Source organism: Bos grunniens, chromosome 2 (assembly GCF_055505025.1).
Source record: "Bos grunniens cultivar Pamir isolate PY7600 chromosome 2, Bosgru_T2T1.0, whole genome shotgun sequence".
Taxonomy (NCBI): Eukaryota; Metazoa; Chordata; class Mammalia; order Artiodactyla; family Bovidae; genus Bos; species Bos grunniens.
The window spans coordinates 112,083,531-112,099,004 of NC_141166.1; the positions used below are offsets into that span (position 1 = coordinate 112,083,531).

General features: G+C 35.7%; 1 protein-coding gene across 12 annotated transcripts in view; it reads left to right on the forward strand.

Moving 5' to 3' along the window:
* The first annotated feature begins 531 nt into the window (after positions 1 to 531).
* Positions 532 to 15,474, forward strand: part of DYNC1I2 (dynein cytoplasmic 1 intermediate chain 2) — a 53,963-nt gene continuing 39,020 nt past the window's right edge. For 4 of the 12 annotated variants that reach the window (XM_086358105.1, XM_086358128.1, XM_086358144.1 and 1 more), the window contains exons 1-4: positions 532 to 680; positions 2,127 to 2,243; positions 4,407 to 4,524; positions 14,742 to 14,832. In XM_086358105.1, coding sequence (XP_086214231.1) covers positions 2,136 to 2,243; positions 4,407 to 4,524; positions 14,742 to 14,832 — 317 coding nt within the window. In that variant the 5' untranslated portion in view covers positions 532 to 680; positions 2,127 to 2,135. Of the gene's footprint in view, positions 681 to 806; positions 1,040 to 2,114; positions 2,244 to 4,406; positions 4,525 to 14,741; positions 14,833 to 15,474 lie in introns of those variants that run through there. The other 8 variants (XM_086358114.1, XM_086358137.1, XM_086358155.1 and 5 more) reach the window with 3 other exon arrangements.

Genomic DNA, 15,474 nt, shown 5'->3' on the forward strand with positions numbered 1-15,474 from the left:
GGTTTTACTGTTAATTTTCATAACTGCAATAATCCAGCTAATCAAGTTTACAACCATGAACGCTGGTGAAAACTGAGTAAAGATTTACAAATCTTTACATAATTAAAGACAATTTCTCACATTTTTTGACAGTGAGGTTACACTACATTTTCAAAATTTAGATTTTGTATTACAGATTTTGCTTAAACCTCTATAAGGTATTTTTTAATACCGGTATAAATATTTTAGAAATGTTCACCAAATGTGCAGTGTAATACCTAAGTTCACCACTTTTTAAAATTAGGCCAATGTGGAATCAAATATCTTAAGATAGAACACATACAACATTGTGAGAACTGACCAACCAAGGAGACTACATTAAACAGAACAGCTGGAAGCTTGTCTCTGGAATCTTGAAGGCAGGCCTCAAAGAGGGAACGCTAAAGACTAGGAAACACTACACGTCCCAGCATGCTTTGCGACTACCGTTGACTACTACCCCCAGAGTGCATTGCTCGCCGAATGCCGATTTCCCTCACAGCTGGGGCTTGTAGTTCTCTTTGGAGCCAATCCGGCGAGGGTGGCGTTTTCTTAGCCAGCCCCAGGCTGTTAGGCTTAGTCTTCCAGTCTCTGCAAAGGGGAAACGCTTCGGGTCCCTGCGTGGAGTCTTTGTCTCATCTCTTGGCTACTGCTTTACCTAGGTAAGTGGTAGAGGGGCTACTCCTCCCCGCAGCTGGGGCCTTGCCTTGCTTTCTGGGAGCGCCTTGGCTGGGGCGAAGCTGTTTGTCTCTAAGCTCTCGCCGTAGCAGCCGCCGCCCATCCCTCTTTGTGTGCTGGGGGAAGCCGCGGAACTAGTGGTGGCGGCTCTTGCTGTTGCGGGCGAAGGAGAGGGACGTTACCGGGAAGTTGCTGGCAGGCGGACTCTTCCCCATCCCGCCACCGAACAGGTGGGTGGACGGCCCTTCCGTCTCCTTCTGTCTGCTGTGTCTCGGCCCTAAGGGCGGCTTGGCCTGCTGACAGTGCCGCCCAGCCCAGCCCGGCCCTGGGAAGGAGAGGCGGGGTGAGTCAGGAAGGCCGGGGCTTCGACGAACCCACTCACTTCTCTCTGGACCCTTCGGAGGGGCCCCGAGAAGCCTTGATGCTCTTTCGAGGCCACCTCCCTAAGACGCCCTAGGTGAACCGCGCCCTCTTGGTCCATACCCAGGGGAGAAGTGACTCCTTTTCGCCTTGCTCAACCGGTGTGTGTTAGAAAGTACCCAGACGCGGAGATTGTAGCACAAAATTCCTGAGACTTTATCTTTCTTGGAGTTTTAAGAAAGTGAATGTGTCAGGCCTGGAGGCTCCGGCCTCTCGCAGGATGAGCGGTTCTGTCACCTGTATGCAATTATTCAATCAGACTTTGTTGTTGGGCTTTGACTCAAAGTGTGTTAGAGTCGCTCAGTCATGTCCGACTCTTTGCGACCCCAACATACTTAAAGTGTGTGTGTGTGTGTGTGTGTGTTGTATGTTGTGTGTTATAGAGCCCGCCAGGCTTCTCTGCCCATGGGATTCTCCAGGCAAAAATACTGGAGTGGGTTGCCATTTCCTTTTCCAAAGGGATAGAATCCTGGTCTCATGCATTGCAGGCAGATTTGTTACCGCCTGAGCCACCAGGGAAGCTCTACCTTTAAGTACAATTGATAGGTATATTTGTGTTTTGCTTCTCCATAGTATTACTATTGCATGGTAGTCTTAGAATTTATAGGAATTTTCTGTCTGACTGCCTGTTTTATCAGATTTCTAGGAGTGAATGCAAAACCGGTAGCAGATTTGCTGTGTCTTGGCTTTTAATGGCAATCCACGTCCTCTGTTTTAAGAGCCAGAGACTTTGTGTTAAATTTGAGCGTGTGAACATTATAGAGTTTACTGAGTGCTAATTACTATGCTCAACTGTGAATATTTCCTATATACATCTGTTTATAATGATTTTCAGGTCTCAGCAGTATATATGCTTCTTTTATTTTAAAAGTAGAGTGTACATGTTCTCGTTTGATGACCTTGAATTACATGGCCTTTCAAGACAGTTCTCTTCTTGAAAGACAGAGTTTTAGAAGAGTGCTCCTTTTACCAATTTAATGATGATTGTAAATGATTGTATGCTTCTTAAGGTTGCAAACATGTCTGACAAAAGTGAATTAAAGGCAGAGTTGGAACGTAAGAAGCAGCGGTTGGCTCAAATCAGAGAGGAAAAGAAGAGGAAAGAAGAAGAAAGAAAGAAAAAGGAAGTATGTTTGATTTTTTTTTTTAAGATAATATAAAATAATTGGATTTTAAGTGCTTATACCTTTAATACTTTCAGAATAGTTAAAATTCCAGCAGTTGTGACTGCACATATAGCACTCTAGGTGAAAAGCTCAATATACATATTTAGTCTTCTAGGAATATGTTTACTAAGGGGCATCTGCCTTGTAATTACTGTTAAAATATGATATGCATCATAGCTTACTTTGGACTTTGAGCTTATCTGAATATTTTACCAGTCAGAACTGCTAGTAGTCAGAATAAATAATGGCAAAGAGAAATACAGACTAGATTATTAATTGATTAAGGGGTTACTTAATTGATTGTCTCTCCTTTGTCATGAGTTGGTCATTGAAATATTTTTACCAGGTAAGTGGGTTTGATACTATCATGAAGATGGGCTAGATACTTAGATCTGACTTTTGGCATCACGATTTTATTATGTATGGCAAATATCCATTGACCCTGAGCTAGAAATATTTTACTTGCTCCTGTCTTGAAATGCACATTTGTCCCTATGAAACCTGTGTAGACAGATTTGTATATTTTTATCTTCAGTGTTTTAAATGGCCAGTGTTAAGATAGTTTGTTCCTAATGTGACATTAGTATGAAGTTTTTCTATGTGATAGCCTGAACCAGGGGCCCTCAACCTCCAGGATCTAATGTCTGGTGATCTGAGGTGGAGCTGATGTAATAATAATAGAAATAAATGAATGCAATGCGCTTGAATCATCCTGAAACCATTCTCCACCCCCTGTCCATGGAAAAATTGTCTTCCATGAAACTTGTCCCTGGTGCCAAAAAGGTTGGGGACCACTGGCCTAAATAATAGCCAAGACTTCTTGGAATCTCTTAGGGAAAAAGAAAAACCAAAGGTACAATTTATGTGCAGCATTGCTATGATGCTGTAAAGGCCTACAGTTGAAGAATTTTCTAGTTTATTCTGAACCTTTTTGTGATCCATTACTGTAAGAGTGTTGGACCTTTCGGTTAGCTATTTGATTAAAAACTAACTGACAGAAGCATGAGTAAGACTGGCAGAACCATTCCAAACCAGTACCTGTAGTCTTGAACCCTTCAGAACTGAGCAAATTTGGTATTTGTTTTCTAAACATGGCCGTAAGTGGCCGTACAGAATATCTATTACATGACTTATATCTAATTTAAAGTTTATCAAACATTACAAGAGACATTAAATCAGTGCTATTAAACAGTAAGTCTAATTGTTATATATCGATACAGTGTTTACTTGATAATATATAGTTTATTTGGCTATTTTAATGAAATTTTCTGATGACTCTTTTAAGTTAAAATGGTATGATAGAATATTAGGACTAAAAAAAGTTCACTGCCGATAGTTGTATGAGTAATGGTTGTCTTAGCTGAAATAGACTTTTGAGGTGTATACATAAGACTTTTCCCTTTAAGGCTTAAATTTCCCTTAAGATGTTGAGAGTATTGATCTGAGAGTATTGAGGGTTATAACTGGAAGATTTTGCTAAAACTATAAATGGCTAAAATAAAAGTTGGTAAAAATTTCAGTAACGAAAAATGTTTTGTGCTATGCAAGAGTAAATTTTAATTTTACCAAACCGTGAAAATAAGACCAATAGTTGATAAAAATAAAACCTTTCTCTAGATGAATTTTTGACAAACATCCTCTACATAAAGTTGCATAAAGACAATGAAGACTGCATATAGAAGTTTGAGGCACTTGTACTTTTTCAACAAATCAAATTGTTCATTTACTTAAAATTTGTTATGTCTTAAATGATAGTCTTTATTTTTTTTTCATAGCATTGTGATATTTATGTATTTGTGAGATTTCCACAATTCTTGACCATGGATAGCAATTTCATATTATAAATTAAATAGAAATTGACTGTACTTTTGAACATATCTGTTCAGAATGTTTTTGTGAGAACTTCTTTTACATATAAAAATGAATCAATTTAATACATATCATTTGGAGATTTTTACTAAAACTCTGAGAATGATTTTCATTTAGTGACTATAATGTGTATTCAAAACTAAGCCCACCTCCAAATGTATACAGTGTTAGCACATTATTTAAAACCTATGTATTTTTGCAAATGGAAATGTTTCATACCATATGTAAATTTAAGTTTTAACTTAAAAAATTTAGACTGATCAGAAGAAGGAAGCAGTTGCTCCTGTGCAAGAAGAATCAGATCTTGAAAAAAAAAGAAGAGAAGCTGAAGCGTTGCTTCAAAGCATGGGTCTAACTGCAGAATCCCCCATTGGTAAGGATAAGATTATATCTGTTAATAAAAGGGAGGCATAGATCTTACTCAGCTCAGATATACATGAGATGAGTGAGTTGATTTAGTGTATTTTGTATATCTTTCTTATTTGTGCCTCAAAAAAAGCATTAATCTTAAAATGTTAGGAATTGACTTTTTTCAGATGTGTTAATACATAGTTATTTTGTTTGTTCAGAAGAGCTGTGAGACTATATTTATTAACATAAGCCAATTGACTTTTCTTGTTAAATCAGTAACTTATTTCAACAGACATTTGAACTAGTTTTCTGTGCCATACTGTGTTAAGCTCAAAGATGATTGTGATTCTGATCTTCTTAACTCTATAATCCTTTCTATAAGTTAAAGAGAGGTATAGTGAATCAAAGTTCTAAAAGTGTACTGATGTTCAAAGGTATAGGAGTGGAAGGAGAAGCCTATAACCTTCTGCTGTCAGTGCCAATAAGGGAAATCCTATTGGTAGCTGATTTTGGCAGCAGTTTGACTTAATCTTGTTCTTTTTCTGGACTCTTCATTTTTATAACAGTACTAGACCAAAAAGCTGAAATAGTAAAAGTACTGAGGACAATCTTGTTACATATAGACATGAAATGCTTACTTAAAATAATTCTGAACTGGGTGCTGTTACATAGTATTTTAGTTTGATGTGGCTTTTGTCATTCAGGGACCTAAAATTTCAGGGTTAGTTTGTGGGCTAATTCCATCTAGTCCAGAGGACAAATAACAGAGGTAGTACCTGCTGTATGCCTATTGTTGTGAACGGTAGCATAACAGTCTTTAAGTATTATACCTGTCTTATTAGAGTCACTATTTCTAAAAAGTTTTAAAGTGAAAAAAGCTGGTTACTTTCATGGTTTGGGTTCATTGTTATTTCTTTCAGCTTATTGTGCTGTGCTTAGTTACTCAGTTATATCCAACTCTTTGCGACCTCATAGACTGTAACCCATCAGGCTCCTCTGTCCATGGAGATTCTCCAGGCAAGAATCCTGGAGTGGGTTGCCATGCCTTCCTCCAGGGAAATCTTCCTAACCCAGGGATCAAACCCAGGGCTCTCACATTGCAGGCCGATTCTTTGTCATCTGAGCCACCAGGGAAGCCCATGAATATTGGAGTGGGTAGCCTATCCCTTCTCCAAGGGATCTTCCTGACCTAGGAATCAAACTGGAGTCTCCTGTATTGCAGGCGGTTTCTTTACCAGCTGAGCTACCAGGGAAGCCCTTTCAGCTTATTTGTCTTTTTCTTATTGATAAAATTTGAAGGTAGAAATACTTTAATTTTTATGTCTTTTATTTAATAAACTTATGTTGCATATTGCAATTTTAAAAGTAAATGAATCAAAACACTTTTATCTTGTTTAAGAAAAAAATACCTTAGAACCTAAACCAAGTTGCTTGTTTGCTGTATAAGCTTTAAGTGATCATTTTTTTCTGAGCCTTTGGCTTTGGTTTTCTCCCGTAGGATTTTTTTTTTCTTTTCTATTCTTTTTAGGACTTCAGTTTCACTAAATTCACTTGCTCATATTTCTCAGTTTATGGCCTACCTCCATCATCTATTCTTGAATGTTCTTTAGTTGTGTGTGTGTTTCTCCTTCATTACCCATCTCCAATTCCATTCTCCTTCACAGTCTTGCATTAAGTACTGATTCTTGGGTTTTTAACATACATCCTTTTGATCAGTCTGGCGCGTGTTGACATTTTTCAAGTTTTTATATATCTACGTGTGGATATGTTTTATGTGCATTAGTGGTATTGTGCTCTGTGTTTCACTTTGTTTTTTTTTTTTCCTTTTTTTCAAAGCAGGTTTGTATTTGAGATTTACCCATGTTGTTAATATATACATCTAGTTATTTATTTCTGACTGATACATAATATTCTATCATATACTCTATTTTACTTATCTGTTCCCTAGTGATTTCTTCTCTCTTTGCTTTGCTTTCACAAGCAACACTGCAAAGAATATATTCTTTTCCCTTGAAAGGACTGTGGAAGAGTTTCTCTGGAATGTATGCTGAAGAATTGGCTTGGTATGTTATTGTAGACTTACATTTTTCAGGTCCTACCTACCACTCTGAAGAATAACTAAGTTTATCCTTCTGCTACCAGTGTGTGAGAAAGTAACTGTTTCATTGTATCCACATCACTTGATATTATCCGACTTTCTAATTTTTATCTACTTGATGGGTATAAAATAGTATGTCAAAATGTTTTAATATACATTTATCTGTTTACAGTGAGAATGACCATTTTTTCTTTTATCTACTTTTCACATTTTCCCTTCTACAAATTGCATATTCATGTTCTTCGTCCATTTACTACTAGGGTTTTTTATCTTGCTGTAAGAGTTCCTTGTATACTTAAGAGAGGACTTCTTTGTTTTAGTCCTTTAAAAAATACCTTTTCCTAGTTTATTATCTACAGTATTTAAACAAAAATTTTTATTGAATTATAGTTGACTTAAAATGTTGTGTTAGTATCAGATGTACAGCAAAGTGAATCAGTTATGCCTGTACGTATGTCACTCTTTTAGATTCTTTTCACATATAGTTCGAGTATTGGGAAGAGTTCCCTTTGCTATACAGTACTATTATGTATATGTCAGTCCAAATCTCCCAATTTATCCCTTCTTCTTTCTTCCCCCTGGTAACCATAAGTTTGTTTCTTACATCTGTGACTCTATTTCTGTTTTGTAAATAAGTTCATTTGTACCATTTTTTTTTAGATTCCATATATAAGTGATATCATATGATATGTTTTTCTCTGTCTGACTTCATTCAGTATGACAGCTTTAGGTCCATACATTTTGCTGCAGATGTCATTATTTTGTTTTTTGTGGCTGAGTAATATTCCATTGTATATATGTAATGCATCTTCTTTATCCATTCCTCTGTCAGTGGACATTTAGATTGCTTCCATCATAGTATCTTTTATTGAAACAGAATCCTTCATTTAAAAGAATTATTCATTTGATTGCACTGGGTCTTAGTTGCGGCACCTGGGATCTTCTTTGCATTATGAGGGGTCTTCCTTGCAGCGCATGGACTCTCTAGTTTGGTGCTTGGGCTCGGTGGTTGTGGCACACAGCCTCTCTAGTTGTGGCACACGGGCTCCAGAACATATGGGCTCAGTAGTTGCAGCACGGGGCTAGTTGTTCTGGAACATGTGGGATCTTAGATCCCTGAACAAGGATCGAACATTTTGATATGTTTAAATCTTTTATTTTAATAGTGGTCAGATCTATTATAGACAACCCCCCCCCCTTTTTTGGTCGTCTTTTAAAAGATATCCTTTCCTATTTTGAGAATACAAATATATTCTACATTTTCTTTATTATTTTAGCCTTCAAACCTTTAGATATTTATGTTACATTTTTTTAATACAGTAGAAGGTAGAGATCCAACCTAATTTTTCTCCGTTTAGTTATGTTATTTAGGGTTTTTCTATGTATGCTTATAAATGAAATTTGCCTGTAATTTTCTTATGCTGTTCATGTTCTGTGGCCACCGTGGTTATGGTTTTAAAATAAATTGGATAGCTTTCTCTTTTGCTGTTTTGTGGAGCAGTTGTAAAAGATAGCTATTGTCTCTTCATTAAACACTTGGTAGAACTCAACTGTAAAACTATCTCAGATTATGCTTTTTGTCCCCAGAGGATAGTGGAGAGCAGGAGTTACTTATCATTTCAGTTTTTCTAATGGGTATAGTCTATTCAAGTTTTTTGTTCTTGTATCAGTTTGATTTAAAAAAAAAAATAATAAAGGTTTATTATCACTCATAGTTTCTGCCAGTCAGGAATTTGGTAGTGGCTTAGCTTGGTGGTTCTGGCTCAGGGTCTCTCATGAGGTTGAAGTCAAGATCAGTCTGAGCTGCAGTCATCTGAAGCCTTGATTGGGGCCTGAGGATTTGCTTTATCAGCCATATGATTTGCTCAGTCATCTGGCCAGCAGGTTGGCTTCTGTTGTTAGTGGGTGGCTTGCGTTCGTATCTCTGTGGGCCATTCCATGAAACTACCTGCTTGAGTATCCTTGCAGCATGTCACCTGGCTGCAGTGTGTCAGCAGTCCAGAGAGAAAGAGAGCTGGGAAGAAGCTGTCCGTTTTATGACTTACCCTTGGAAGTCAGAGAACATGGCTTCTGCCATTGTCTGTCTGTTGGAAGAGTCACTAAGTCCCAGCCCACATTCACAAAGAATTTTGACATTCTTTAAAATCACCAAACTATGTATGACAAACTCATGGATCTCCTCATATTTGAGATGATTATATGCTTTTTATTGTCTTTTAAAATGTTAATATAGTTTATATTGTTAGATTTTCAAATGTATAAGCATGCTTACATTTTGGAATAAATCCATCTTAGTTATGAGAGAATATTTTTCTTACGTAACACTAATATTTAGGGATTCATCTATAACTCAGAGTCAGGCCTATAGTTTTTTTCCTTTTACTATATTTTGTCTGGTTTTATTATAATGATTATAGTAATCTCATTAAGTGAGTTGTGTAGTTTTCCACCTTCTGTTCTCTCACAAGTATCTAAAGATCTTTCTAGTATTTATTTGAAATTAGGCCTGGAGAATAAAGGATACAGGCGAAAGCATTGGCTGTCAAACTTTCTTGCTAGTAACAATAAAAATAGTTTCTGTATCATAACATGGATGGATACTTGTTTTTATTTTCACTGGAAATGTATTTATTAAATATTTTTAAATCATAGAAGTATGAAAACACCACAAGAATATTCAAAAGGATTTATTAAAAACATCAGTCTGGTTTTAGCTAAAATGGACTTTTTCCCTTTTTTGAAAAGATTCTACTGAAAAGTACTAGTTTTTTTAAAGAGATACAGCTAATAAGACTGCTCTTAGCTTCTCTTTGCTGATAGATTCTTATTTATTTGATCATTTGATTGTTTTTTTGTCAGAGGTCCTTGGGAGCAGTGATAGCATGTTACATTTTTTATCCCTGGTGTCCATTGCAGACTGGACGCTTAAATGATTGTTCAATTATTATTAGGTCATATGTCTTTCCACCTAGTAAGACCAATAAAAGCCATCTGCTTTAAAAACAATAACAACAAAATCTTGTTTAAATTTAAGCAAAGTGCATAGTGGAAATTGAAATTTGAATATTTCACAAAAGAAATATGGCTTGATTATTTTTTTAATGACATTTAAGTGGACAGTCTTAAGAAAGTTAATTTTAGGCACAACTTTCAAGACATATTTTATCAAATGTAGAGTTAATAAACACTGATCTCCCGCACTTCCCAAAAAAGTGAATCTTTCTGAATGTGTGACTGCTGTTTTAACCATCTTACAAAGAGATGAAAACAGATTTTGTCAATTGTTCTGTAGCCTGAATCTGTATCAGTAGGGCATAGTATATTGATTTTGTATACTGTGATAATCAGTTTTTTATTCAGAATAAATGAAGTTTGGTAGTCAGAATAAGTATAGCTTCATTTATCTCCCTCTCTTGTAACTTCCAATATTTTAAATCTGATTTTTCCAGTTTTATTGAGAAATAATTGACAGATTCACTGTATAAGTTTAAGGTGTACATCATGATGGTTTGATTTATGTGTATATGTAATATGCATGTGTGTGTATGTGTATATATATATATACACACACAGACACACACATAGTGAAAGGATTACTACAGTAGGTTTGGTTAACATCTATCATCTCATATAGATAAAAAGAAAAAAATTTCTCCTAATGATGAGTTTTAGGATTTACTTTCTTAAAGTTTCCTATGTATCATACAGCAGTGTTATGTATGTGTTAACTCTAATCATCATGTACAACATTCCCTAGCACTTATTTATCTAATAACTAGTAATTCTGATTTTTAGATAGAATAATATCTATGTTATCAAGTCATTTTTTTCAGGTTTAGCTTAATTTTAATGATTCCTTATAGTATTTTAACTATAAAATTTTATTAATTTCTTTTAGAAAATTTACATGTGCTCTGAAACATTAAAGAGAATAAAGGAAACATTTAGGGGAGGTTAGAGGAGGGATTCGGAGAAGGCAATGGCACCCCACTCCAGTACTCTTGCCTGGAAAATCCCATGGACGGGGGAGCCTGGTGGGCTGCAGCCCATGGGGTCGCTAAGAGTCGGACACGGCTGAGCGACTTCACTTTCACTTTTCACTTTCATGCATTGGAGAAGGAAATGGCAACCCACTCCAGTGTTCTTGCCTGGAGAGTCCCAGGGATGGGGGAGCCTGGTGGGCTGCCGTCTATGGGGTCGCACAGAGTCAGACACGACTGAAGCGACTTAGCAGCAGAGGAGGGATTTAATGCTATCAGCAGAAGGGGTCATAGGAAAGGAAGAAATTGATATTTCAGAAAATTAAAGTTTAAAGCATCATCTTTCAAGACAAAAAAGATAAAGTATGAAAACTTAAACAGTTACTTAAATGTTAATATTCTAGAAACACTTATAGCCACAAGAGGGCATTACTATGTAACTCAGCCTTTGAGTGCCAAGTGTCATAGATGAGCTATGTTTGGTTATCACAGAATCTCATTCCTCCCATTTGTGCTCTGCCAACACTCCCTACATTTACTTTCTTTGGCTTTCCACCTTTTCTGGGTTCTTCTTCCTGGCAAGAGCCCCTTCTTGCTAGAGACTTTCTTTGAAGATAATTGGGCTGTGCACCATCCTTGTTCATGTCTGTGTAGTTCTCAGTGGTTGACTCAAAGTTGACTCTCGTTTCTAAATCTAGGTGCATACCCAGGTCCTTTGTAGTTTTAAAATTTCTAGTTGTTTTCTTCATAGACCAGTTGGCAGCAGTGTTAATTTTATATCCTAGGAAGGAAGGCCAAGCTCTAGGCTAGTAGGAAAGGCCTTCTTAGTTCTTGGTTAGCTTTTTGTCGTAAAGAATCAGTGTCACAGCCTTTCAGTATTACTTGCATGATTGGTGCAGTTAATGGGGGTAGATTTGTCTTTCAGTTTACTTCACATTTCTTCCTTGGTTTTTGAAGAAAGGATTAGATATTTCTGCTCTAAACTTCTAAGAAACTTAAATTCATTCCCCTGATTCACTCATATGTTAATATTAAATCTTTTATTTGGTGCTATTTTTAAAGCCTTATTTTAGACTATATACAGAACTCTATGGTGAAGGTAATCTGATTGAATCACTGTTCTAATCATACAAATCATATTTCAGGTATTTGGCAAAGGCTAATTAATAAAGCTTACGTTAATTCTAAAGCTGATTGTACTCTTAAACCATTTTTAAAAATGAATTCTAGATTCAAGTCTTTGCTGAAATTTGAGTGGCTATGAGCTATTTAGTTGTGTTTTTTTTTTTTAAGCCTTCCTGAGTGCACGCATTTATTCATTTTTGGGTGTTGTTTATTGGAGGCTGGGAGTATAGTGACATTGCCTTATTGTGCAGTTACTATATTCTTTGACTTTTCTAGACTAATTAGGTTAAAATAAGGTAGTCACCAAATAATGCTTCCTTTCCCTTTTTTCCTGTTTACATTCTTCCTTTTTCAAAGATAGTCATCTTCTTTTTCTAGATTTGTCCCTTCTGTGGTATAAACTGATGTAAGAAGAGTTTGGTGGGCCAGATAAAACTTTGAGTCCTTAATGAGTGTCTTTATCAGCTGGTGTGAAAACTGTCTACTGGTTGAAGGAATAGTTCTGAGAAAGAGATTTTTGTCTAGTTACAAACTTGAAGTTGTGATTTATTTTGCTTTTGGCTGAAGATCTGTGATAATTTGATTGCATCACCCCTGTGTTTATTTTTTATTTCAGCACAGTCTTAACTAGTTAAAATACTGGCGAGGAACTTATTGATTAGAGTTAAAGTCACCAGAAAGGGGAAAAAAACATTAACTGGAAAAGAATTTTATAATTTATCAAAATTAGATTGATAGTAATATCACTATTTTCCTCAAGTCTTTCATTTATGTATACTTAGAAAAATTATTTTCCTAAGCCTAAAGTTAAGTATGTAATTTAAAAAGCTAAAAATTTCTTCTTTGGAAATCTTTAATATGAAAACATTGTAGTACCTCACTATAACTCAATACACATATTTGTGCTTACGCTTACAGCACAGTAGACAAACCATTCTTAGATATTACTTTTATTACTGTATCAGTTGGGACTTAAGGGGAAGCCTCACACTGAGAGTTGGACAAAAAGATGAGGAAAAACTTAACCTAAGTTCAGTTCAGTTCAGTCTCTCAGTTGTGTCCGACTCTTTGCGACCCCATGGACTGCAGCACGCCAGGCTTTCCTGTCCATCACAAACTCCCTGAGTTTGCTCAAACTCATGTCCATTGAGTTGATGCCATCCAACCATCTCATCCTTTGTTGACCCTTCTCTTCCTGCCTTCAATCTTGCCCAGCATCAGGGTCTTTTCCAATGAGTCAGTTCTTCATGTCAGGTGGCCAAAGTATTGGAGCTTCAGCTTCAGCGTCAGTCCTTCCAATGAATATTCAGGATTGATTTCCTTTAGGATGGACTGGTTTGATCTTCTTGTAGTCCAGAGGACTCTCAAGAGTCTTCTCCAACACCACAGTTCAAAAGCAGCAGTTCTTCGACGCTCAGCTTTACGGTCCAACACGCACATCCATACATGACTACTGGAAAAACCATAGGTTTGACTAGATGGACCTTTGTTGGCAAAGTAAGAGAAGTTAGGGGACATTGAAGTTCTTGACTTCAGATACAAGTCATGTTTGGCTACTCTGAGTTATACGTGCAGTCCCTGGTGCAGTACTATCCACATGTGAATTATATACAGGCAGTCTAGTTTCAGCATTGTTTCTGAGAGATTTTAATTGCAAAATTAGAAACCTTTTATTATGTTTTTATGGTCTTTTGAAATTTGAGCAAGAATTAACCACAGTATCTCAGGAAATCAATATACTAGCTATGTTTTTTTCCTTCTAATTTTCCTATTGGTTTCCAGTAGAATTTGGCATTGAAAAATAAGGTTGATCTGTTCTGTACCTATGTTTAAGATATAAGTCATCATACTATAGTTGTGCATTTTGTTAGATTTGCAGACCCACTGTTTTTACTGAAGCATCTGTAAACATTTAAACATAATTTTAAGGATTCAGTGAATGTGACTATTCCAAAAACACAGACTTTTAATTAAGTACATATTTCTTTAGATTGGTTCCTATATAACTAGGAACTTAACCTTCTTTTCAGTAAACTTTTAAAAGAAGGGCTTGTAGTTCAACATAAAATGTATGAGTCACTTGATATTGTACATTGAAAAATTATTTTAAAAAGATACTTGGGGTTGGGGGCATTTATGGTAAAATTCAACCAGAAGATGGCAGTGATGATCCTCTTATACTCCCTGAAATGGTAATCAAAAAGTTTACAAGTGTAATAGCATGAAATACTCATGTTCAACTTTTGGTATCTAATGTTAAAAGTAACAAGTTAGGGGAGAGCATTTGCTGTTTGTTTTATATACTGTGAAAAATGTGTATTTTTCTATAAGAAGGGATTAAGAATATTTTGGGTGTCTGTATCTTTGTCTGTACACTTCAGTTTTTTCTGAATACTGGGGTAAGGAAGTTACCATTAAGCCTTGCCTTGTTTAAGTTGCATGCATCACTTTATGTTATGCATCATGTCTAGAAGGCATGTTGTTTTATGGCCTGTTTGCATTTTTCACCCAAATTGCTGGAAACTAATGAACTTTTAAAGGAGTCATTCCTTTACTGGTAGTCATTTTTCTAAATTGGCTCTTTTTATTTATTTTTTTGGAGGGGAAAATTATATCATTTAAGACATTAATTTTTTTTTGAAAGAAAAGATTGACAAAAAATAAATGATCTGGTGATCTTAAAAGCAAAAAGTTAGAAAGGGGAGAAGGAATGCTTTCCTTTGAAAATTAGTACCCACATTTGGTGTTGGCCGAGATGAAAATGCATCCTTTCATAATCTTGCCTTTTTTTTTTTTTAATATAAAGCCCAAATGCATTTTGCCAGAGAAATTGCATGAATCGTCAGCATGCATTGTTAACTTTGTCTTTCTCCTCTTCTTTTACTGTTCATTTTCATTCATGTACTTTCGTTTTTTGGTTTGCCATTATTTTTTCTTTTTTGTTAATTACTTCATATTAAATTACTTTTGAAACGTCATAAGCTGAGCAACCTCTGCGTGTAGTAACAGCGGATACCTGTCTATTTCACTATTTAGTCCCTCCTCCTATGTCTCCATCCTCCAAATCTGTGAGCACACCAAGCGAAGCTGGGAGCCAGGACTCTGGAGATGGCGCCGTGGGATCTAGGTACAGTAATTTTCCTTTAATATTTTAATGATAGAATGCATTTACTACGCAGTTACTGTCAGTGGTATAGAGCAGCTCTAAATAGTTATGTTGAGGTAGTTGTAACATTTTGAAATCTAAATGACACAGAAATTGTTTGTTGTAAATTGGGGGGAAATTTTTTAAAAACATTATTTTACTGTTACACTTGATTAATTTAGCTACTGACTAGTTAACTGATTTATGCTGATTTTCTTATACTAAAAATAGAAGTGTTAATTCATTAAATTATTTTTTCTATTTAAGCAGCATTGTATTAGTTATTATGTGAGCGTTTTGGGTATAAATAGTGTAAAATCTCTCTTATGCTTAATTTCCATTTGGTAATTGAAATAATAGAATTAGGCTGTTTAACTGAATTGTTTATTTCAAATAAACAGCCTAATTCTATTCTATTAAGTTATTCTAATTAGGTAGAAAATAATAATGCATAAAATATCAAGAATAAGGAATAATTGCTAAGGAAACATTGAGTGTTTACTGGTGCTTCAATAAAAATTTTAAAAAGTATTTACTGGCTTGAGGGCATTATGCTAAGTGAAAGAAATCAAAGGGAAAACAAATACTGTATGATCTCACTTATAAGTGAAATTTAAAAAACGA